Source organism: Canis aureus, chromosome 37 (assembly GCF_053574225.1).
Source record: "Canis aureus isolate CA01 chromosome 37, VMU_Caureus_v.1.0, whole genome shotgun sequence".
Taxonomy (NCBI): domain Eukaryota; kingdom Metazoa; phylum Chordata; class Mammalia; order Carnivora; family Canidae; genus Canis; species Canis aureus.
Window position 1 is genome coordinate 22,381,731 of NC_135647.1, and position 23,709 is coordinate 22,405,439.

The 23,709-nt window shown below is 41.2% G+C and overlaps 1 protein-coding gene and 2 long non-coding RNA genes across 20 annotated transcripts in view; 1 reads left to right on the plus strand and 2 right to left on the minus strand.

The window, feature by feature from the left end:
- PRP4K (pre-mRNA processing factor kinase PRP4K) overlaps window positions 1-14,182 on the minus strand; it is a 36,941-nt gene extending 22,759 nt beyond the window's left edge. For 14 of the 17 annotated variants that reach the window (XR_013373786.1, XR_013373785.1, XR_013373783.1 and 11 more), the window contains exons 1-3: window positions 13,968-14,181; window positions 5,392-6,594; window positions 2,673-2,849 (exon numbers count right to left, since the gene is read on the minus strand). Coding sequence is in view for 2 of the 17 variants with exons in the window: in XM_077886156.1 (XP_077742282.1) it covers window positions 2,673-2,849; window positions 5,392-6,594; window positions 13,968-14,104 (1,517 nt within the window). In the remaining 15 variants the exon portion in view is untranslated. Of the gene's footprint in view, window positions 1-2,672; window positions 2,850-5,391; window positions 6,595-13,967 lie in introns of all 17 variants that reach the window. The other 3 variants (XR_013373787.1, XR_013373788.1, XM_077886158.1) reach the window with 1 other exon arrangement.
- A 2,418-nt stretch (window positions 14,183-16,600) lies between these two features.
- Window positions 16,601-17,648, minus strand: LOC144306687 (uncharacterized). Of its 2 annotated transcripts, XR_013373803.1 has the most exons (4): window positions 17,410-17,648; window positions 16,910-17,121; window positions 16,694-16,758; window positions 16,601-16,644 (listed from the first exon to the last, which is right to left on the minus strand). It is a non-coding gene; the product is annotated as an uncharacterized LOC144306687 (long non-coding RNA). The 2 variants fall into 2 exon arrangements; XR_013373802.1 differs by having other exon boundaries at window positions 16,601-16,758; window positions 17,410-17,645.
- Window positions 17,649-17,905: 257 nt separating this feature from the next.
- Window positions 17,906-23,709, plus strand: part of LOC144306686 (uncharacterized) — a 156,868-nt gene continuing 151,064 nt past the window's right edge. Inside the window, exons 1-2 of the long non-coding RNA XR_013373801.1 lie at window positions 17,906-18,046; window positions 20,461-20,557. This is a non-coding gene — a long non-coding RNA (uncharacterized LOC144306686). The remainder of the gene's footprint in view (window positions 18,047-20,460; window positions 20,558-23,709) is intronic.

The following is a 23,709-nucleotide window of genomic DNA, read 5'->3' on the forward strand; positions in this document are numbered from 1 at the left end:
ATTCTGGCAGAGTACTTAAAATTTATTTTATTGAGAGGTGTCGGTTGTTATAAAAACTGACCCAGGTAGCAGGGAGGCACAGTCCTGAACATGAAAGGATTAAGCGGAAGTCTACTTTATGAAGAACCATAACTCTCCTGGCAGCCATGTCAATGTTCTCCAGCAGATGAGAGGATTCTAGAAAACCGCTAGCCCAAAAGAAAAGAGCTTCAGTCATTGATATGCTAAAGAGATTTAATCACACTGAAGTGATACCCACTAATCCACAAATTCTACATTCTCAGAATGAAGAAAGCTTCCATTCAGCTTTCTCAGCAGCTAAGTTTTAATTGAGAATAGGCAACAAGAAGGACCCAGCTGTTTGAATGAAGTCCTCAAAAAGGTAAAGGAACAGCAAAAGGGATCTGGGAAGAAACAAAGTACAGGTAAAAAGAACTATCAAGAATAAAAACTCCCAAAAATAAACTCATTACCATCTTTGAGATGTTATTTCTATAAAACATGAGTAAAAAGGCATATAAAAAATTAAACAGCCGGTAAGTCTTAGAAATAAAAATACAGAAGCATAGGAGAAAAAAAAAATCAATAGAAAGGAAAAATTCAGACAAAAAGTAGAAAAGGACAAACATAAAAGATGACTGTGGTGGGGGGGAAACCAGTGGAATATAGAAGGCCCAATGGAGGGAGGGGAAGGGGGAGAAAATAATGGGCAGGAAAGCAAACAAAAACAAAAACAAAAGAGAGAAAATTTACCAGAATAGCTAGCTATCATCTTCCTGCTTTAAAAGGGCCTATATAGTGCCCAGCAAAATCAATGGAAAGAAAAGAACCATGCATCAAGGCACATTATAGCGGAATTCCAGAATGTAGAACATTTATTATAAAAGGAGAGGAAAAGAGAAAAATTAAGTCCTGTAAGAAATGCCCAAGCATCAGAATAGGACACTGGGCACCTTCCACTCAGGTCATCACCTCAGGGCCCTGAGATGGAGTCCTGCCTTGTGCCTGCTTCTCCATCTCTCACTCTTACTTATGTACGTGTCAAATAAATAAATAGATAGCACTTCTCAATAGCAATATTGGAAACTAAAAATCAGTGAAATAACAATTTCAAAATTCTTAAGAAGAAATGATTTCAACCTGCAATTCTATTCTTTGACAAATCAAATCAGCAATGAGGATTAAAAAAATAAAATAAAAAGGCTTTTAAGAAACAAAGGTCCCCCAAAGTGTCCTTTCCATAGGAAGCTATCAGAGATGCATTAACAAAGCAAGGAAGTAAAACATGAAGATGCTGCATACAGGGAAGGGAACCACAAAATAAGACAGAAACAATGGAATACTCAGAGGACAGAAAAGGGAAAACAAATTCTACAATGATGGTAATGAGCAGGCCTATCAGTCAGTCTGGAGACAGAAGGCTAGAAGCATTAGCTTGTCCCCTTCCTGTGACTATCTGCTCAGCAATGAGCAATATTGTACAAGATCATAATAACTGTAACTGGAAGCAGAGAGAAATGTGATCCAATTAGGTAGAAAAGAAAGTGTGAGGGGTGGGATTAAAAAAAGTAATTGTTGGGGCACCAGGGTGGCTCAGTTGGTTAAGCATCCAACTCTTGATGTCAGCTCAGGTTTTAATCTCCTGGTTTTGATTTCAAGCCCCACATGGTGGAGCTTACTAAAAAAGAAAGAAAAAGAAAAAAGAAAGAAACATAATTTTCCAAAGTAAGAAATAGATAATACGGCAATAACTTCAAAAATTTAAACATATACCACCTCAGACAAAGCCCTTCAAGAAATCTAGTATATGAAAATACTCAGATGATGTCAAGATGTACTCACTGGTTGGAATATAAGCCTTTGGAGTGCTGTCTTTTTAAACTACATTCATGTATTAGTTCAATTAAAAAACATTAAAAAATTGGCATATGAAGTCCATTTATATTTGAGTGAAAATATTTAACACACGGGGCACCTGAAAGGCTTGAGTTGATTAAGTGGGGAGTCTTTTGAGGTCTTCTCCCTCTTCCTCTGTCCCTCACCCAACTTGTGTATACACTCTCTCTAAAATAAATAAGCCTTAAGAAAAAATATTTAATGCATATATTTTTAAATGATTCCTGCTTCACAAATCAACACTTTGATTAACCAACTCCCTTTATGTGCTTCACGTAAAATGGTTTCTATTCTGACTTAAACAAGTGTTTTGCCCAGTCTTTCACAATTACTGAGGATATCATCTTGAGTTAGGTTTGTTCTAAGGGAACCAAATATAAATTAATAGAAAAACAGACACAGTATTTGCAATTACATAATGCCAGGAAACTGGGCTACTTATTTATTACCTTCTGATCTACCCTGTTTAAAAAAAAAAAACCAGTAAGCATCGGTCACCTATTTAGCTTAAGAAAGGGAAAAAAGCATTCCCCCTTTAAAAGACTGAGTTTTCAATTAATGCTGATTTATTTAAATTTGAAAGAAACATCTATTAAAGAAAAACCAGTGTGTGCTTGTGAAATATCACACTAGTAAAAAGGAAACTACACAGGATCACAGCTACAACTTTTCAGAGAAAAATGATCTTTAAGAAAACCTACCAACTGAGCTAATACAAAGCTTCAAAGCACACAGTTTAATAAATTATAAGGTCAACATATGTAACATATCTCTACCTCCTCCGTGGAGACCTGCTTCTTCTCCTCGGTGACCTACTACGTCTGAGTGGGGAACGAGACCGTCTTCTAATAGGAGATCTACTTGTCCTTCTTCGGGTCGGAGACCACCTATTGAGTGGGCTTGCATCTTTTGATCTTTCACGTCTACTGAGGAGATCATCTCGAGGTCGTGTTCTTAAGGGGACCAAATACAAGTTAATAAAAAAAATACATCGAATTAATGAATTTGTTTTGCATATAAAGGACATCTTAAGAAAGGGTACACTAACCTGAAGACAGTATGCACATATTAACATGTTTTTTTAACAAAACTTGAATTCAGAAAATCACAATGACATTTTGGTATTATGGTACGCACATAGTAAAAGGTCTACTTCCTCCTTCCCACAATTTGAAGAATTACAAAGGTTATTCATGTTGTTAAAGCCACGGATTCTAATTCCAGATAAAACTTGCCTAAGGGACAGTACTCCATTTCCTCAGTTTGAAGACTGTCCTCTGCCTAAATTTTGACATTTTTGCAATATAGTGTCTCATTTTTAATATATTACATATAACAGCATCTTACAATCAATGTTAACCTTAAAACAGCAAATGCATGTAAGGGATTAGAGAAAGGGACAGTCCATCTAGTCCAGGATATATGTATTGGTATATCCTTCCTAGAAAGACATTTGACAATACTTTATAAAATGTAAATGCACATTACCTTAGACTTTGCAATTTCACTTCTATGCATCTATTCTATAAAGAAACTTCACATATAACCAACGGACATCTTTGCATACAATTGTGAAAAACTGGAATCAACCAAAATTTTCATGTTTCTGCAAGGGAATGATCAGAGGTGACCCCTGAACATGTAGTTTTGAACAGCGTAGGTCTACTTACAGGCAGATTGGTTTTTTTTTTTTAACACAATACAGCACTGTAAATGTATTTAATCTTCCTTATGATTTTCTTACCTCTAACTTACTTTCTTTTAAGAATACAGTATACGATACTACAGCATACAAAATATATGTTTTCTAAGGATTCCAGTTAGGAATAGGCTATTAGAATTATGTTTTGGAGAGTCAAAAGTTATAGGTCCATTTTTGGCTGTGTGGTAGACCGGCACCCATAACCCCTGTGTTGTTCAAAACTCAAATGCATTACTGTGTATCTGTACTGTGAAATACGGTGCTGCTATATAAAGAGCTAAAAAAGATGTTTATGGTCATAGAAATGTTTCATAAAATAAAGCAAATCACATGTTAACATGTAAGACTCCACTTCTATAAGTAAGAACATTCATATAAACTGTATTTATGTCCATAAAAAAAAAAAAAGGCTAGGAGGACACAATAGTATGACTGGTAGTGGAGGGCTCAAAAAGGAGAGATTTTACAGGCTTTTGCCTATCTGAATTTCCCTTTAATTAGTATCTTTTCTGTAAGCAAAAAAAACTTTGTTTCATATATTCAACTCTAGTCCTTAATAAAAAACTGCTCAGAATTTCCTTTTCAAATGGAAAGCAAATTGAAACAAAGATCGTTTAGAAACACTTTAGAGAACATAATCAGCAACACTAACAACTCAATTTAGAAAGCTAAAGGAAACGAAGAAGGGGGCCATTTAATTACAGTGTCATAAAAAGCAAGAGTATTTAAGACACAGCACTTTGAAAACAGCATTCTTGAAATTTTTCAGAAAATAATTTAAACTTCAGGGTCATCTTGCATTTATACTTACACACAATACGTGGCTAGGAATTTGTATCTTTACATAGTATAAGCCAACATTCTTTTAAGCTAAACTTGGCTAATTTCACATGTCCAATTATTCAACATAGAGATTCTAAAAAAATCGTTTCTAAAGCAGTTTAAACAATTCCCACTCACTCTGCTAAAATCCTTCATGTGCCTTAATCACCTATTAGTTATATGATGCTCAGTAAACTAAATAATCTCTCAATCTAGTTTCTCATTTATAAATTGAATAGGAGAATCACTTCGCTTTATGAGAGAAAATCACGAGAATTTGAGAAAAAAACCCAATGGGGTAAAAGTATTATGCAAATGTGAATTATTACTATTATTGGTAAAAAAAAATAAAAATCATTTCTTACACACTATACTTCTTCCTAAACTTAAGCCTTAAACAATGAGATTTATGTAAAATAATTAGTAATAGAAAAAGATGTCCACATTTGCTTTAAATTTATTTTGGGTGCAAAAAAGATTTGGTAGTCCCAATTTATATTAGAATTCAAAATCATGCCAATTCAAAAGAATGGACACATCATAATCCTTAAATTGATACCTTTTTTTTAAAGTTAAAAATTTCAGCTTATACTGTAATAATCCTTGCTCTAGAAATTCCCCTCACTTCCCATAAATGGGTATACATAGATTCATCAGCCAAATCACTTGGATTTAAAGGAGTGTTTCTGTATATCGGATACTAAGTCAATAACTTAAAAAAAAAAAAAAAAAAAACCACACTGATTCTGTTACCAAGTCCAATATTTGTAAATCCCTTGGTCAAGTTTCTCATTGAAAAAAGTACAAATATTAATATAGTTAGTGGATAGGATCTACCTAAAACCATAAAACTCTACTTAACATCTTAAGATTGATTATACTACCTCATTTCTTGTCCACAAGTTCTAGTTTCTTCTTTTTAAAATATAGTGCATTGGTAAAAAATCACTAACATTCTAAAAACAAGTTACCTTGGAGAAGAAAGTCGTCTCCTTTCTGGTTCTCTTCGTTTTCTTTCCAAGGATCGGCTCTTGGCTCTTCTCCCAGGAGACAGAGTTCGGGAAGGTGATTTGCTCTGCTTAGACCTTCTATCATTTACAAGTGGAGATCTACTTCTTCTTGATTTATCCCGTTGTTTTGGAGACAAACTTCTTCTTTTAGGACTTCGACCAGGTCTTCTACTGGGTGACCGATTTTCTTTCCCAGAAGAAGCGTCTTTAGAGGGAGATTTAATTGGCTTCTTTTCTTTATCTGTGTCAGATCGTTTTGATTTTCTCTCTTTGGATCGTGATCTTCTGTCTTTGGATTTACCTCTTAAGTCAACTGGGGATCTGGATTTTTTGCCTCGATCACGACTTCTGCTTTCATTTATAATTGGGGATTTTTTTCTATCTTTTGATCTACTTTTATCTTCAATTTTAACTTTGTCATCAGGAGGAGACCTGGCCTTCCCAATTTTCTCTTGAGATCGCCTTCTAAGGGTAGGAGATTTTGATTTTCTTGCTTGATCTTGAGACTTACTTCTCTTGGATGGACTTTTAGACTTTTTCCTCTCCTTTGACTTGCTCCTAGTTGTCTTCTCTTTAACTATTTCAACACCACCCTTACTTTTCTTTTTATCAGACCTATGTCTAGTCCGTTCTTTGGATCTGCTTTTACTTCGCTTTTTTGTACTATTTTTATTGTCCATAAGTTCAAGTTTACCCCCCTTTGTACTTGAAGATCTGGTACTAGACCTATTTCCATTTCTTGCTTTTTCATGAATCTCCCCCTCTTCTTCAGAGCCAGACTCATAACCTTGCAATATGAGCCCCATCCCAGACTGGACCTTTCCTTCCATTAACTCATTATCAAGTTCAGCTTTAATCAAGGCTCTCTGTTTTTCCAAGTCTTCCAGCAAAGCTAAATCATCAAGTTTAGTTCTTTTAGCTGGAGACATACCTTCTTTGTCAGAAGCATCAATAACTTCTTTTCTTTTGTGTTTCTTATGTTTATGCTTATGTTTATGTTTTTTATCCTTGTCTTCTTCTGAGGAATGTTTATGTTTCTTATGTTTACTTCTGTGTTTATGTTTCTTTTTTTTGTGACGACTGTGCTTATTTTGAGACTGGTCTTCTGATACTTCTCCATTTTCTTCATTTACACTCTTTTCGGAATTATCAGCATCTTCCATCCTATAAATGTATCAAACACATTTCAAAATTATATCATTTATCAAGTGTTTAGTCGCAACAAAATAATAATAAAATACATCTCAGTGTAATACACAAAGTTTGTCATTGAAATATCTTCAGAGCAGCTTCAGATATTTTATTAAAAAGACATATGGCAACAACAGACTTAATGATTTAACTTTGTTTCTAATAGTTGAACTCAAATATATAGATTACATACATAGATTAATCTTTAATAGAAAAAATTTAAAAATCAGTACCGTGAAATGTTAATATTGATTTTAATAGTCATTCAGTTACTTGTTTTTAAATCATAATTCCCCACACAGATTTAACATCAAAGACACCCCTCCCCATTTTCTTTTTCCGTAAAACATACTGCAATATGTTGGGAGACTACTCTCTTTCTTCACTTTAGGTTGAGAAGTATACTTTTTCTTTCTAAAATCTTTACAGCCAATATTCAGTTATACCCAAAACAAGCACTCTTATCAGTGTGCACTGGTGGCTGGTTGTTGAGCGTAACATACCCCCAAGGGTTAAAACTTCAAAGTGAGCTGGCCAAGGAGTTAAGACACTCAGCCTGTGGTGGCCACTGAGCAATCATGTGGTACTAGATTCAATCACATCAAAGGGTCTCCTGCAAGTCAACAACAGTCCAATGTCAGCAAAAGCCTGTGGTTCAACTAGTATTTGTTCACTGTGCTAATCTCTTTAAATTTCAAATGAAAGATTAGTTTCCCAAAATATGCTCATATTGATAGGTACCATGCAAATAATAATAATAAAAGTAATTACATCAGAGGGGTAGCTTTTGCTTAAATGTTTGGGCTATGCTGAAATAGTTTATGATTCTAAATTATTTTGCTAAATCCTTACTGTTTATTAATCCCAGGTTAAAGGCTACAACAGCATTATTTAACCCTCTCCTTTAAAATCACTCCATACTAAATCATCACATTCCAGAATATGGGACTAACTCCAGATTTTAAATCATCTGGATGCAGACTATCACACTATTATTGGAGGAAGATATGGATTATTTTGTCAATGTCCTTCAAATTATGTACTCCTGTACTTTTAGTAAATTTATTATTTGTTCTTATTTTAAGAAATAAGGAATTCATTTTTTCCCCCCAAGAGTAAGCAGGGTAGAGGTGGGTGAGGAGGAGCAGAAGGAGAGGGAGAGAGAAAAATCTTAAGTAGGTTCCACACTCAGCATGGAGCCGGATGCAGGGCTCAATCTCTTGATCCTGAGATCATAACCTGAGCTGAAATCAAGGGTCAGATGCTTAACTGACAAGAGCCACACAAGGGCCCCAGAATCAATTTCTTCTAATATATATATACATATACATATATGTGTGTGTGTGTGTGTGTATATATATATATGAAATATATACTCACTATACCACTTAAGGCATTAAGAAAGGTAGCAGGAAAACAAAGATGTACAAGACCAGTATCTACCACCTTCAAGGAAATTACAGTCCAGTGGAAAAGAAAGTCACATGAAACACTGGAAGAATGCAATGATAAAGACCCAAATAAGGGCATTACAGAACACTGAAGATCACCTAGAATCATTCAGAAAATGGTCAAGGAGATCAAAGAAAAACCCAAGCTAATTGTTAGGAAGGGACTCTGAAAGGAGAGAAGGAATGTTTATTGAGAAGGTATGTAGATTATAAAGACTAATACTGTCCTAGAGAATGAGTAAGAAATTAACCCGAAGGGAAAAGAATACTTTACCTAGGAAATAAAGGTGACAAAGGCACAGTTATAAATAGCACACTATAAGCAGATCGGTGTTGCCAGGGATTAAACTTCTGAAGAAACTGGTCTAATAGTTACGATCTCAAATAGACCTAATCCAGGAGATAAAAAGATATTAAACAAGATTCTGGAAGTCAGTAGTTGAGACAGACTTTGAGGCTCACTGGGATCAGAGGCCCAGGATTAGGTTGCTGGATAGGTGGTCTATAAGGATACTGCCATTAGGCAGGAACTGGAAGAGAGGGGTGACACACCCGAGGTACACTTGCAAAGTTGTTAGTTGACAACAATGAGGGGTGTGGAGAACATGAAGAACACACAACTACTACCACAAGGCAAGAGCTTTGGTACTGTGGACTGTGAGAAAGAAGTACTTAAGAAAGCTGCAGAGAAGGCTGTATCTTCTGGTTCAGAGATTTTGGCTTGGACCGACTTCTCTCTAATGGGATACAAAGAAGACAAAGATTGTCTTCTTTGTATCCAATAATCCAATAATCTGGATCATCAAACTTTCTCAAAGAGCTAGAAAAAGTGTGGTATCTTTATGTGAAAAAAAAAAAAACCTCAATATGGTTCTATTATTGAGGGGAGAAGGTGAAATCACAGATTTAAGAAGATACAAAGACCTTTTAAAAAAAAATTTTATTTGAGAGAGAGGGAGAACACGAGCAGGGGAAAGGGCAGAAGGGGGGAGAGAGAGGATCCTTAAGCAGCTGTGCGTAACACGGAGACCAAAATGGGGCTCATTCCAGGACCCTGAGATCCCGACCTGAGCTAAAACTAAGAGTCAGACGTTTAACTGAATGAACCATCCAGGGGTCCTGATACAAAACATTTTCAGTTCTTTATACAGTTCTTTATACAGTTATATCGTCATATAGGTAACCACATCCCTTCCCTTGGCATCATCTCCCATCACACGACCTAAAAAAGTGGTGGTATGTATCTTTTTTCCTGAAACTTAACTTACGGGGGAAAAGTATGAGAAAAACTAAATGAAGCTAATTCGATATATGGAGAACCTGTTTAAAGGCTGAAAATGATTTTCAGGTATATAAAACCTCAGTGGCCAAAGTACACAATTCTAGTCAATAAGCTAAAGGTTAAACTACCTAAAGATCCTCTAATGTGTCTTCAGGAACCAGTCTCCAGAGCCAGACTGCATGGATTCAAATCCTGGGTCCAATACCTACTACTTATGTGGCCTTAGGCAAATTTTAAGATCTGTCTGGTCTGCAGGCACTTCATCTACAAAATGGAGAAAACAGCACCAACTTCAAAGCAAGCTGTGAGGACTGCATGGGTTAACGCGTCATTAAGGCTCATAACAGTGCCAAGCAGAAACTAAGCGCCCCCAAAGTAAGAGATTATTCTTCCTCAGAGACTGGATAAGTAAATTTACTTGCCATGACACTATGGAGCCGTCAGGGCGGATACTAGAACGTTACTTTAAGCAATATGGTCAAAGAGCAAGGATTAAGTCAAGCTAATTGTTCAAATGCTGTTTCCAACATAACACACCTAGCGTCAGTTTAGGCAAGTTACTCCTCCGGGCCTCAGTTTTCTCAACTGTACATATTAGGGAAATAATAGTATTGATAAATCAGAGGCTTGTTGTAGCGGTAAGTTCATGTATAAAATGCTACCAAAGTATTAAAGAAACACCGTATATAGGATAGAGAAGACGAAGTTTCAAGGAAGTTTTAAGGGTCTTCTTGCCTTTGGTCAAACACACATCAAGTTACTGAGAAGGCTAGTATTCCATTACTTGGAAGATGCTTTTAAATGTCAGACCATCTCATTACTCTGTGTGAAACTTGATTATTACTTCCTATCATATTCAGAGTAAAAACCAAATTGTTCACAAGGCCCCACACTATCTGCCCAACCTCCCCTACTACTTTCCTCCCACACTCACTGTGCTTCAGCCACACCACTTTCCCTAACAATAGGTAAATTCCTACCGCAGGGCCTTGATAACTCATACTTGCTGTTTCTCCACCTGCAATGCTTTCCCCACATATGCATTGCTGTTCCTTTGCCTAGCCTCAGGTCTGTGCTCAAATTACTTTCTCAATTTTTTCCCCACCGATTCCTTTTAATAATAATCCTCACCCTACCACACACGTATCCCCTTTCTCTGCTTATTTTTTCCTCTGAAGTAACTGCCACCACCTAATTCTTGTCTCTCCCTGTAACATACGCCCTACTAGAGACGAATCTTAATCTATTTAGTTCACTGCTCAATCCCTAAGGTCTAGTAAACTATCTAACCTATAGTAAGCAGGTACTCAGTAAGCAATCTGTTATGTCAATGAAATGATTTGTACTGGCTAACACATAAAAATTGTATTCATTAGACTATACGGCTGGGCTTATACTGGCTATCCTACACTCATCTCTTGTCAGGAAATATTTTGCTTTTGCTCAGTTATATCTCCAATGCCTCACACTGAATATAAGTATCTGGTGAATGCAACATCCCCAAATGATTTAACTATCTCCCTCCCCAAGAAAAGTCTATTCTTTGAATCCTTTCTAATGCTTCCTACAATTTACAAGTCTTTAAGGCGTTGCAAATCAAAATCCTTAAGAGTTTACCAACAGAAGTAATTTTCTTCAAAAGCAAATCTAGCTTCTAAAACTTCTGAGAATCCAAAGCTACATCATGGTGCCCAGTGCCACTCAAGAGTTATTTCCATGAGCGTCTCTAGTTTCTAATGTAACTTAATCGAAGAAATAAGGACTACATTACTGATGTAGACACTGTAAGGACTTAGGGCCTATTAGTTTAATCTTAATAATTTTAGACTTCTTTTACACTAGTGTTAGCTCACCCTCCTCAATGCAAATTCCATAGGAAATACCAATTGAAGTCAGCAATCAGGAAAACCTGAAATCAATGAGTCAAAGGCATATAACAAGCTTGTGCTAAGGCAGCTAATTTAGGTTCATCAACAACTTTCTTCTAAAATTTTAGGAAGAGGTACCCTTATTAAGAAACTTGATAGTCTTCTTGCATAGCTCCTATTTATAATAAATACAGGTATTTAAGTTCCATATACGTAAACTTACATTTTAGCAGTTACATTTTGCAGTTTAACACTTGCAATTTACACATTCAGCAGGTCTACGTTTAAACTAACGTGGTCTACAACAGGTTTGTTATAAAACAGGACTTACTGAGAATTGAGCAGTATCCTTCAAATCACATTATTTGGAAACGAAGCTGATCTGAAGTGAAGACTATATGTAAGTGTTAACACTATTTCTATCACTTATTTTGTTAAATGTAACAGTCATCCTTCAATGGTCTCTGGGCATCTGGCACAATGAAACAACTTTAAAGACTAATTACCAACCACTAACGTTATTTTAACTTCTCTTTGAATTTTTTTAAAAAAAAGATACTCTTAATGACATCTTATTTGGGAGGCATTCAATTTATGCTTTGGAAACAGAGAATGGTGAGCAAAGTGAATGCCATTACTTCTTTACAAAGAAAGTAATTAAACTCGTTTCTCTGACAACTTCAACTACTTTAATGCAGAATTAATGTAGATGTAAAAATAAGAATGGATCTGAAGGATCCAGTCTTAAAATGAACTCCTCCACCCCTCCTTTTCCAAATCGGGTGTGGAAAATTAAGCTTCAAAGAATTAGAACTGTCACATCAAAAAGATGGACCTTTCTGGAACACTGTAAGTCAATAAAAAGGATTTCAAACCATAAAGGCTATGTTTAAAAGGAGCCACAATGGGGGATCCCTGGGTGGCGCAGCGGTCTGGCACCTGCCTTTGGCCCAGGGCGCGATCCTGGAGACTCGGGATCGAGTCCCACGTCGGGGCTCCCGGTGCATGGAGCCTGCTTCTCCCTCTGCCTGTGTCTCTGCCTCTCTCTCTCTCTCTGTGTGACTATCATAGATAAAAAAAAAAAAGGGAGCCACAATGTACAGTGGGTGACTTACACAGTACCATAGTTAGGAGCAAGGCTCCTGTATTAAGACTACCTGGGTTTAAATCCTGGGCCTGCCACTTAGCGTGACCTTGGGCAAGTTAACTTAATTTCTCTATGCTTCAGTTTAATCATTTGTAAAATACAGGAAATAACAGTATCTACCTCCAGAGGGTCGTTATAAGGATAAGATATTTGCTCAGTGCTCTGAACAGTACCTGGTACTTGCTAAGTGCAAATAAGCAAATGCAGATAAAAATTTAAATGTTTAAAACCATCAAGAGGCTGAGTTAAGAGGATGGACAAAAGTAAAAGCCATTAAAAAGCTAAGTAAGTGTTCGTTATGAAGTCTCGTATTTGAATATGCATGTAAAACGACAAAAGCGCTCCTGAAAAATGAATCTGAACTGTACCTGAAATCAAATAAACGGACACGAGGCTACAGAACTTTGAAGAGACTGCTAGCAATAACAGCTGCACGACATTTGTACCGCACTGGCAGAGGCACAGAAGCCGTGCCACTCTGTCAACTCGATGAGAAACAAAAAGAGGTGAAGTCTAGTAGAAACTTCACAATCCGTCTGCTCTCTTCTAAGTCAAGTTGGGAAGAAACAGGGCCGCCTCCAAAAACCATTAATGAAAAGACTCAGCGTGATTCTCTGAGTAAAGCAAACGATTAAGGAGTCCAGAACTGAATGCACAGCAGTGAAATGCCGGGGAGCCCGTGGCAACAATTTCTCCTCTCCGTCCCCTAGTTGCTGGGAGACCATAGCCACCTCTTATCCTAAAACGAATTTAAAAGACAAACAGGTAATGCTAATTAATGCACAAAAACAGTCGCGGCGTGCACGGTCTTGGAATCCACTCTCTCTTCCGGGGGTTCTTGCGTGAGCCTTCCCAACCCGAACCGGAACGTAGAATAACTGCTCTCGAGCAAAGAATTAAGACTCTGCGGCATTATGCGAGTGACGGGCTCAACTTGGCCCGCAAAGATTCTCGCGTTAGCTTTGATCACAGACCTAGAGCGCTGGCGGCTTGGAAGCAGCTGGGACCTGTTCCCCTCGGGCTCCCAAAGAAGCCCTGCAACCCGAGGCCAAAAAACGTCAGGCCTCAAAAACCAAGAACTTGATCCCGGTCCGCCTCAAGTTTGCAAGTTGGCCCGTCGGCTGCCAAGGGGCGGAGGGGGGACGGAAGCCCCACGGGGCAAGGCTGGCCCCGGCTCCCCAGCTGCCCTTCTCCTCCCTGCAGCCAGGACGAGCACAGGGCCCCGCGCGCACAGCCTCGGGGCTCGCTCTCTGCAGCCGCCGCCGCCTGCAGCCCGGGAGCTCCGCTCGGCCCCGGGGGGGGAGGGGGGGGCACGAAGGCGCGACCGCACAGTGGCGGCAGCCGCCTGGCGCCCGGGACCTGTAGAGGCCGCTCGCGCGTACGCCTCCCGGGGCAACGACGCGCGGCAGGCCGCGGCCGCCTCCGAGCCAACAGCCGCGGCCTCCGGGGCCCGCCCGCCCCACCGCGTACCGCGCGGGGAAACGCAAACTTTGCTTCTCGCCGCGAGGCCTCAACTTTCCCGCCCGCCCGCGCAGGTCCGCGCCGCTTCCCGCCCGGCGGCCCCGGCCTGCCGCCCCGCGCGCCCGCAGACTACTTACTCTGGCTGTTCCCGCAGCGACAGGGTCTCCGCGGCGGCCATCTTGAACTTCCTGACTCCTCGGCGGCGGCGGCGGCGGCTTCCCGGGCGGCGGAGGCTGGCGGAGGTGGAGGAAGAGGGAGCGGCGCCGTCGCGCATGTGCTAACCGCGGAGGGGACCGTGGAGCTCGGAGACCGCTCTAAGAATCCGGATGGAGAAGTGCATCCGGGGACAGGGCGCACGAGCGCCGTGACGCAACTTCCGGGGCGGGGCCTGGGGCGAGGGGGCGTGGCGCGGGCGAGGGGCGTGGCTGCGCGCGGAGGGCCCCGCGGCACCTGCTAAGGGTTTAGGGGCGAGTGCCCCAGGTCTCCCCCGCGGCCCGGTGTCGGCGCCGGGAGGGGCGGCGGGAGGGGCGGGCTCGGGGCTCCGAGAACGGCCTTCGTCGTGCGGCCAAGTTGAGCGAATTCTCAAACCAGGGCAAACGGGGTGATCTCGCTCCTGGCACGCAGCGCGTGGGACGCTTCGTAAATGCCTTTTTACCGGCTGGTGGCAGGAAAAAGGAGAGAGAAAAATCCTTTTTAATGAAGGGGCATCAAGGAAAAGCCTGCGGCGAGACGTTTTGAGAATACTGCGAAGTTAGGACTGAGTCTACGACGCAAATGTTTTTTTAGACTGGGATTATGATGGATACATTTATTTGAAACTTTTCTATTTCCTTTCAGCCTTTGCTTAATTTAAAGGTAACCGATTCAGGAGTCGTTAGGTTTGCTGGTTCGGTGATATGTTTCGTCCCAAACACTACGTGATTTTCTTTTTCTATAATAATGAATTCTACGGTAATGGGGCCAAATATTTTTCTGAGAAAAGTTTTTGACTTTTACCACCACGCAGGTTTCTATATTCGTTTTCTTTCTCTCAAAAATACCTTTCTTTATTCTGTGGAACCCGAAATCAGGGTGACGATCGTTTTCCTTCCAGAAATCAGTTGAGTTTGGTTTAACCATAGAAATCTGACATCAACTGGGGGGGACACTTGATGGGATGAGCACTGGGTATTATGCTATATGTTGGCAAACTGAACTCCAATAAAAGAAAGAAAGAAGAAAGAAAAGAAAGAAGAAAGAAAAGAGAAAAAAAGAAAGAAGAGAGAGAAAAGAGAAAGAAAAAAGAAAAGAAAGAAAAAAAAGAAAAAAGAAAAGAAAAGAAAAGGAGAGAGAAAGAAAGAAAGATCTGATAGCAGGGGAAAAAAAATCTGACCTCAGAATATCTGGGCTTGTTATACATGCATCTTGGCTTTCCGAGGCAAAGATTTGCAAATATTCTTACAGAATGAGTCCGCCATTGGCTTTATCCTAAACGTTTACAATGTGAAGCACTTTTCCTTCGTGGACTCTGTTAATACAGAGCACTAATCCTTGGATAATTACGGATTTTTGTAGATTCCCTCTCCTTCCCAACTCCGCTGTAGCACTTCTTCATGCGGTCCTTAATTATATTGTTTTCTTGGTGAAGGCTTTTTCTTTCTTCTTAACAATGAGATTCAGATATAATAAACTGGAAGACTTTTCTCATGGGATAAAGTTTTCAGAAATATGTTAAGGAAGGCTTATATCTTCAACCATGTCTCTGTTTAAGAGCTAATGGTGTGGGACGCCTGGGTGGCTCGGCAGTTGGGCACCTGCCTTTGGCTCAGGGCCTGATCCTGGAGACACAGGATTGAGTCCTGCGTCGGGCTCCCTGCATGGAGCCTGCTTCTCCCTCTGCCTGGGTCTCTGCCTCTCTCTCTGTGTGACTCTCATGAATAAACAAATAAAATCTTAAAAAAAAAAAAAAACAAAAACTAATGGTGTATTGGTTGGGACTTCAGAGTTCTGATTGTTTTCTGCCTTGGGATTTTCATCCCTATGTATCCTTTCAAAAATAGTATGAATTGAGTCATATTTATGGTTTATTATATTCTCTGCCCCACCCACCAGGAAGGCAAGACCATGTGTCATTGCATCCAGACTGGCTAAAGTGTCATTAAAATAACAAATTATTTAGGGGGATCCCTGGGTGGCTCAGCGGTTGACCACCTGCCTTCCGCCCAGGGCGTGACCCCGGGGTCCCGGGATTGAGTCCCTCATCGGGTTCCCTGCATGGAGCCTGCTTCTCCCTCTGCCTGTGTCTCTGCCTCTCTCTCTCTCTGTCTCATGAATGAATAAATAAAACCTTAGAAAAAAAACAAATTACTTAAAAATAAACTTTAAGATTAAAATGGACAAACACCGGAGCGCCCGGGTGGCTCATTGGTTGAGCGTCTGCCTTTAGCTCAGGGCGTGACCCCAAGGTCCCAGGATCGAGTCCCATGTCAGGCTCCCTGCATGGAGCCTGCCTCTCTCTCTCCGTCTCATGAATAAATAAATAAAATCTTAAAAAAATAACATTATTTAAAAATAAATTTTAAGATTAAAATGGACAAACACTGGAGCGCCCAGGTGGCTCATTGGTTGAGTGTCTGCCTTCAGCTCACGGCGTGACCCCAGTGTACCAGGATCGAGTACCGAATCAGGCTCCCCTGCTTCTCCCTCTGCCTCTCTCTCTCTCTTTGTGTCTCTCATGCATAAATAAAATAAAAAAATAAAATAAAATGGACAAACACAGACATAGTGTAGGTATGTGCAACCCCGTACCATTTATTCTTGGAAATAAGAGCAAACCTGTAAGAGATCTCCTCTTGGATATAAAGTCTTGGAAATAAGAGCAAACCTGCAAGAGATCTCCTCTTGAATATAAAGAAGAATATCCGTTAAGGCGAAGGAAGTCTGGCACACCTGGCAACAGCAGGTAAAAGGTAACATACTTAGGAGGACTCAGTTCCGACGTGCCAAGCCCGGGTACGGGAGGAAACCTAACCCCCACGCCTGCGCGCGTTCCCACCCTGCTGCTTCCCCCAGGATCGTCGTTTGTCTAGACTCTACTTACAGAGCAGCCCCCTGCACAGCTCGTGGATGCTTAAACGGGTTTTGAGTCCAAGATCCTGGAAAGAGCTCCGGATGGGCATCCGCACGCATCTTGGTTTCCCGGGTCCAAAGGCTGTAGTCTCTTCCTTACCGCTGAGGACTGGAGAGCTTACAGGCAAGTCTCAGCTTCCTCTACCATAGTGTTACCTCCTTTGTCCCCTCTGCTCTAGGATTCTAAAAAAAATAAAAAAAAAAAATTAAAGATTTTTGTTTATTCATCAGCGACACAGAGAGACAGAGACACAGGCAGAGGGAGAAGCAGGCTCCCTGCAGGGATCCCAGGACCCCGGGGTCACGCCTGGGCCCAAGCCTGGCGCTAACCACTGAGCCACCCGGTGGAGAGGGGGCGGGGCCCGATTCTGAACAATTTAGCTGAATCCTTTACGCGTTTCCGACCAGTTGGTGTCCCTTGCACGGTTCCCGCCCCACCGGCCGCGCCAGGCGGACCTGTCGGGGATTCACCCAAAACTGTCGTAGTTTTTTGTTTTTTTTTTGCAAGAGCGGGGTTTGGTTTGGGCGGCGTTGAACGAGGGCAAGCATCGCTGACCGCCGGATAGTCCGGCGGACGTTCACTCCGGGACCCACGGAAGCCCCAGTTCGGCCTCGTAGCTCTCCGCACCCGAGCCCGGGCCCGCCAGGCGCCCCCGCACTCCCCGCCGGAAGGCCCCGGAGGCTCGGCCCCCGCGAGCATGCGCGTCCCGGCCCACCGCACCGCCGTCCGCCCGCGCGCCCAGGGCGGCGTGTGCCTGCGTGCGTGCGTCCGTGCGTGCGTGCGTGCGTGCGTGCGTGCGTGGAAGGGGTGGGCGTGCCCCAGGCTCCCCGCTGCCCCCGCCCTGTGGCCGCGCAGCCCGGCTCGGAGCCGCTGTTCTCCGCCCCGCCAGCCTCGCGGCTCCGGCCGCCTTCCCAGCCCAGCGGTTCTCCGGGCGCGGCGCCGGCCCCCGCGAGCGAGTAGGGCCGCGGCCGGGGCCGGGGCCGGGGGGGTGGGCGGCGGCTGGTCCTCGTGGCCGCCCGAGGCCGGAGCCAGAAGACGCGGACGCGCCCGCGGCGGAGAGCCTGGGACCGCGGCGCCTGCAGCCCCGCCGCCGGGACACCGCGGCCGGTCCGGGCCCCGCGGGCGGCGGGGGCGGCGGGGGAGGCGGGGACGGCGGGCGTCTTCGACCTCCTCTCGTCTCCCTCTTCCTCTCCTCTTCCTCCTTCTCTCCTCTTCTTCCTTTCCTCTTCCTCTGCTCTTCCTCTCCACTTCCTCTCCCTTTACTCTTCCTCTCTTCCTCATCTCTTCCTTCTCTCCTCTTCCTCTCCACTTCTGTCCTCTTCCTCTCCTCTCCCTCTTCTCTTCCCCTGCTCTCCCTCTTCCTCTCCTCTTCCTCATCCCTTCTTCCTCCTTCTCTCCTCTTCTTCCTTTCCTCTTCCTCTGCTCTTCCTCTCATCTTCCTCTTCCTCTCCACTTCCTCTCCTCTTCCTCTGCTCTTCCTCTCTTCCTCATCTCTTCCTTCTCCTCTTCCTCTCCTCTTCCTCTTCCTTTCCTCTCCTTTCCTCTTCCTCTGCTCTTTCTCTCCTTTTCTTTTATCTTCCTCTTCCTCTCCACTTCTGTCCTCTTCCTCTCTTCTCTCTTGCTCTCGTCTTCCTTTCCTCTTTTCCTCCTCTTTATTCTCTCCTTTCTCTTCTCTTTCCTTCTTTCTTTTTCTTTCTCTCCTTTCTTTCCACTCTCTCTTCTTTCCTCTCCTTCCTTCTCTTTCTCTTCTTTCCTCTCTTTCCTTTTTCTTTTCTTTCCTCTTTCTTTTTCTTTCCCTCTTTCCCTCCTTCCTTCTTTCATCTTTACTTCCTTTTAAGTGTTACTACTTCCGTCCAAGATCCACACTCCAGGGACAGTTGGAAAGTGCTTTTGAATTACGTTCCTCCGGTGGAAAAGACAGTTACATCTGGGCCATGGAAGCTACCGGGTCTCAATCCAATAAGCTCTTAATTGGCTAATTTTAACGAAGTTTTTGCAGACAAGAGTATTGTGAAATCCATGGAGAGTTCTCAGGGGTCAGAAGAATGTAGATCGCCTTTTAGATGAAACTCAGGTTCTTTATGCAGTTTAGATCTAGACCCCGAATCCGTAGCTGGGAAGACCCTGGAGGCTGAATTTTCTATTACGGGACAAAAGGTTTTTGCTTTAGTTCCACGAGATTTAGTTTTTTTGTTGTTGTTGTTGTTTCGGAAACAGAGTTCTGATGCATTCATGAAAATCTGCAACATATAAAAAGCAAAACAAAACCACGCAGAATTCTATTGTCCAAGCTGAACCAGCATTCACTTATTGGCTTTTGACCTATTTTCATATGAAATATTCAGTTTTCTTATGCTTACAAGTAGGATGGGACGGTTGGCTTTTTCACGTAACACATGCATCTACTTTACATGATCCTAGTTTCAAGAAACACTTTTAGAACTATGTGATGTCCATTTTTCTATCGTTAGTGGATATCTGTCTTTTGCACCATTGCATAGGACTGTCATGAAGCGATGTTTAGTGTTCAGAACATGACCGTTCAAGGGGGTAGACCTGGGCTTCACCAGTCGGCCACTTCAAGCAACTTAACCTCTCCGAACCTCATTTTAACTTCAGTAACACGAGAGTAATAGTTGCATCACAAAGGGTTGTGATAGGGGATCCCTGGGTGGCTCAGCAGTTTAGTGCCTGCCTTTGACCCAGGGCACGGTCCTGGAATCCCAGAATCGAGTCCCGCGTTGGACTCCCGGCATGGAGTCTGCTTCTCCCTCCTCCTGTCTCTTTCTCTCTCTATGTCTATCATAAATAAGTAAATAAATTTAAAAAAAAAAGGGTTGTGATAAGAATTAATTGAAATGGTGGATCACATATTAGCGAATACTAGCTATTTCTACATTTAAAGTTTTTTTTATATATATTTATTTATTCATGAGAGACGGAGAGAGGCAGGCTCCCTGCAGGGAGCCCAGTGCAGAACTCGATTCCAGGACGCCGGGATCACACCCTGAGCCAAAGGCAGATGCTCAACCTCTGAGCCATCCAGGCATCCCTCTACATGTAAAGTTTTTTTCATTTTTTAAAATTTCTTTTGTTCTTATTTTTTTTTTTTTTTTGTAACCTGCATGGTTTATTTCCAGATTTTGTATATGGCTAAATGCTATCACCACGCTGGGTGTAAGGGGTTTTATACACAGCCTTTTATACATTTCACTACATAAGTTAACCATAAAAACATAAATGTAGAAATACTTTTTTGCAATGAAAAATTGTATTTGTCTATAATTTACCTATAATTACCATTCACATGTTATAGTAGGGCCTATTCTTTCTCATTTTTTGTACATCATATGTTATTTTTAGGAATTGCATTATAAACAAAGGGCTCAGTGTGGAGAGAGAGCAGTGGTTAAGGAATAGGAAAAAAGCTGGAAAGGGAGGTAGTAGAATTTAGATTTCATTTCAAATTTACAGAATAAGTTCAGGGTTGAGGAATGACCTGATTTAATTTGTTTTGGAAGGTCCACTTGGCTGCTGTATGGAGATAGACAGCAGGGCACCAGAAAAGGAAAGATGGAATCCAGTCAGGAGTGTCAGGAGTGTAATTCCGTAATCCTGGTGAGTGATGGTGGTAGTTTCAACCAGGGGGGAAATGGAAAAACTGGCTGGATTCTGGATATATTTTTGAAAGGACCGGTTATAGAATTGATTGATTCATTGCATGGAGGGTGCAAGAGCCCATGACTTAAAGGTTTGTGGCCCGAGCAATTGGATGGATGCAGTTGCTGTTTACAAAGATAGAGACCGAAGGAGGAGCAGATCTTGGAGGGGGGGTGGGGAGAGGGAATGAAGAACTGTTTCAGTCAGATACGGCTTTGGAGTCTGTTGCTGTCTAATTGAAAGCGGGATCTTTTTTTCAAGATTTTATTTATTCATGAGAGACAGAGAGAGAGGCAGAGACACAGGCAGAGGGAGAAGCAGGCTCCCTGCAAGGAGCCCGATGAGGGACTAGATCCTGGATTCCGGGGATCAAACCCCCAGCTGGAGTCAGATGCTCAGCCACTGAGCCAGCCACTCAGGCGTCCTGAAAGTCCTGAAAGCAGGGTCTTAAAGACTTCAGTTATAGTTGTTTCTCCTTTCACTTCTGCATGAGATACATTCCTGTTTACAGACCTTTTCCATTTTGATAGACACTTTCATTTTTATAAAATGTCCCTCTAGTAACTTTTAAGAAAGTGTTTACTTTGTTTTATACAGTAATTTCAGCCGACTAGTGGTTGCTGCTTGCGTGACATCATTGCTGTAGTGTCTCCTGTAGACAGCACACAGTTGGATCTTGTTTTTTTAGTCTAGTCTAATGATCTCTGCCTTTCGATTAGAATGCTTAATTCATTTGCATTCAATGGTATTGGTACAGTTGGATTATGTCTCCATATTACTTTGTTCCTTTTATGTCTAATGTGTTTTTTATTCCTCTCTCCCTCTTTTACTGCTTTATTTTGCAGCAGGTGAATATTTCCTAATGAAGCAGTTTATTTAATGATTTTTGTTTACCTTTTCTCCTTTTTTTAAAAAATTGAAGTATAATTAACATACAATATTATATTTGTTTCAGATGTATTATATAATGATTCAGCAATTCTCTACTCAGTGTTCATCATGATAAGTGTACTCTTAATTCCCTTGATCTATTTTACCTATCCATCCACTTCCCTTCTGACAAACACCAGTTTTTCTCTGTATTTAAGAGTCTTATTTTTTGTCTCTTTTTTGTTTTTGTTTCTTTAATTTCTCATATGAATGAAATCATATATTTGTCTTTGTCTGCCTGACTTACTTCACTTAGCATTATACCCTCTACATCAATTCCTGTTGTTGCAAATGGCAAGATCTCATCCTTTTATGTGGCTGAATAATATTCCATTGTATATATGTACCACATCATCTTTATCTATTCATCTATGGAGGGACACTTGTGTTGCTTCCGTATCTTGGCTATTGTAAATGATGCTGCAATAAATATAGGGGTGCATATATATATATTTATATATATATTTTTAGATGTATTTATTTTAGATAGAGAAAGAGAAAGCATGCTTGTGGGGGGAGGGGCTGAGGGAGAGAATCATCAGGGAGACTCTCCATTGAGCATGGAGCCCAGTGCCATGCTTGATCTCACCACCCATGAGATTATGACCTGAGCTGAAACCAGGAGTTAGACACTTAACCAACTGAGCCACCTAGGCCCTCCTGCATATATCTTTCTTAATTAGTGTTTCAATTTTCTTTGGATAAATACTCAGTAGTGGAATTACTGGACCATTCTATTTGTAATTTTTAATCTTTTTTTTTAACTCTGTTTTTGTAATTTTTAATCTTAAGAGGAACTTCTATAATATTTTCTACAGTGGCTACAATAATATACATTCTCACCAGCAGGGTACAAAGGTTTCTTTTTCTCCACATCCTTGTCAACACTTGTTACTTCTTATCTCTTCAATTCTAATAGGTGTAAGAAGGAAGAAGGTATCTCATTGTGGTTTTAATTTGCTTTTTCCAGGTGATTAGTAATATTGAGTATCTTTTTATATGTCTATTGGCCATTTGTGTGTCTTTTGGGGGAAAAATTTCTATTCAGGTGCTCTGCCCATTTTTAATCAGATTATTTGTGGTGTGTGTGTGTGTGTGTGTGTGTGTGTTGAGTTGTATGAGTTCTTTATCTATTTTGGACATTAACTCCTTATCAGACATACCACTTGTAGTATCTTCTATTCATAAGGATGCCTTGTCATTGTTGATGGTTTTCTTTGCTGTGCAAAAGCTGCCTCTTTTTTTTTTTTTTTAAAGATTTTATTTATTTATTCATGAGAGACGGGAGATGGGGGAGAGGCAGAGACAGAGGCAGAGGGAGAAGCAGGCTCCACACAGGGAACCCGACGTGGGATTCAATCCCAGGTCCCCAGGACCATGCCCTGGGCTGACGGCGGTGCTAAACCACTGAGCCACCTGGGCTGCCCAAAAGCTGCTTCTTTTGGTATAGTCTCAATAGTTTAATTTTGCTTTTATTTTTGTTGCCTAAAGAGACATATTTAGCAAAATTTTGTGATGGCTGATGTCAAAGAAATTACTGCCTATGTTTTCTTCTGGGAGTTTTATGGCTTTATGGCTTCATATATCACATTTAGGTCTTTAATCCATTTTGAGTTTATTTTTGTGTATGGTATAAGATAGTGGTCCAGTTTCATTCTTTTGCATGTCCAGTTTTTCCAGCACCATTTGTTACAGAGACTGTCTTTTCTCCATTGCTTATTTTTGTCTCCATTGTCATAGATTAATTACCATATAGGCATGAGTTTATTTCTGGGCTATTTTGTTTTATTGATCTATGTGTATCTATTTTTGTGGTGGTACCATACTGTAGTGATTCCTATAACTTGAAATCTGGAATTATGATCCCTCCAGCTTTGTTCTTCTTTCTCAAGGTTGCTCTGGCTATTTGGGATCATTTGTGTTTCCGCACAAGTGTTAATATTATTTGTTATAGTTCTGTGAAAAATGCTGTTGGTATTTGATGGGGATTGCATTGAATCTATAGATTGCTTTGGGTAGTATAGACATTTTAACAATATTGCTTCTTACAATCCATGAGCATGGAATACATTTCTTTTGTGTCATTTTTAATTTCTTTTTTTTTTTTTTAAGATTTTATTTACTTATTCATGAGAGATACAGAGAGAGAGACAGGCAAAGAGAGAAGCAGGTTCCACACA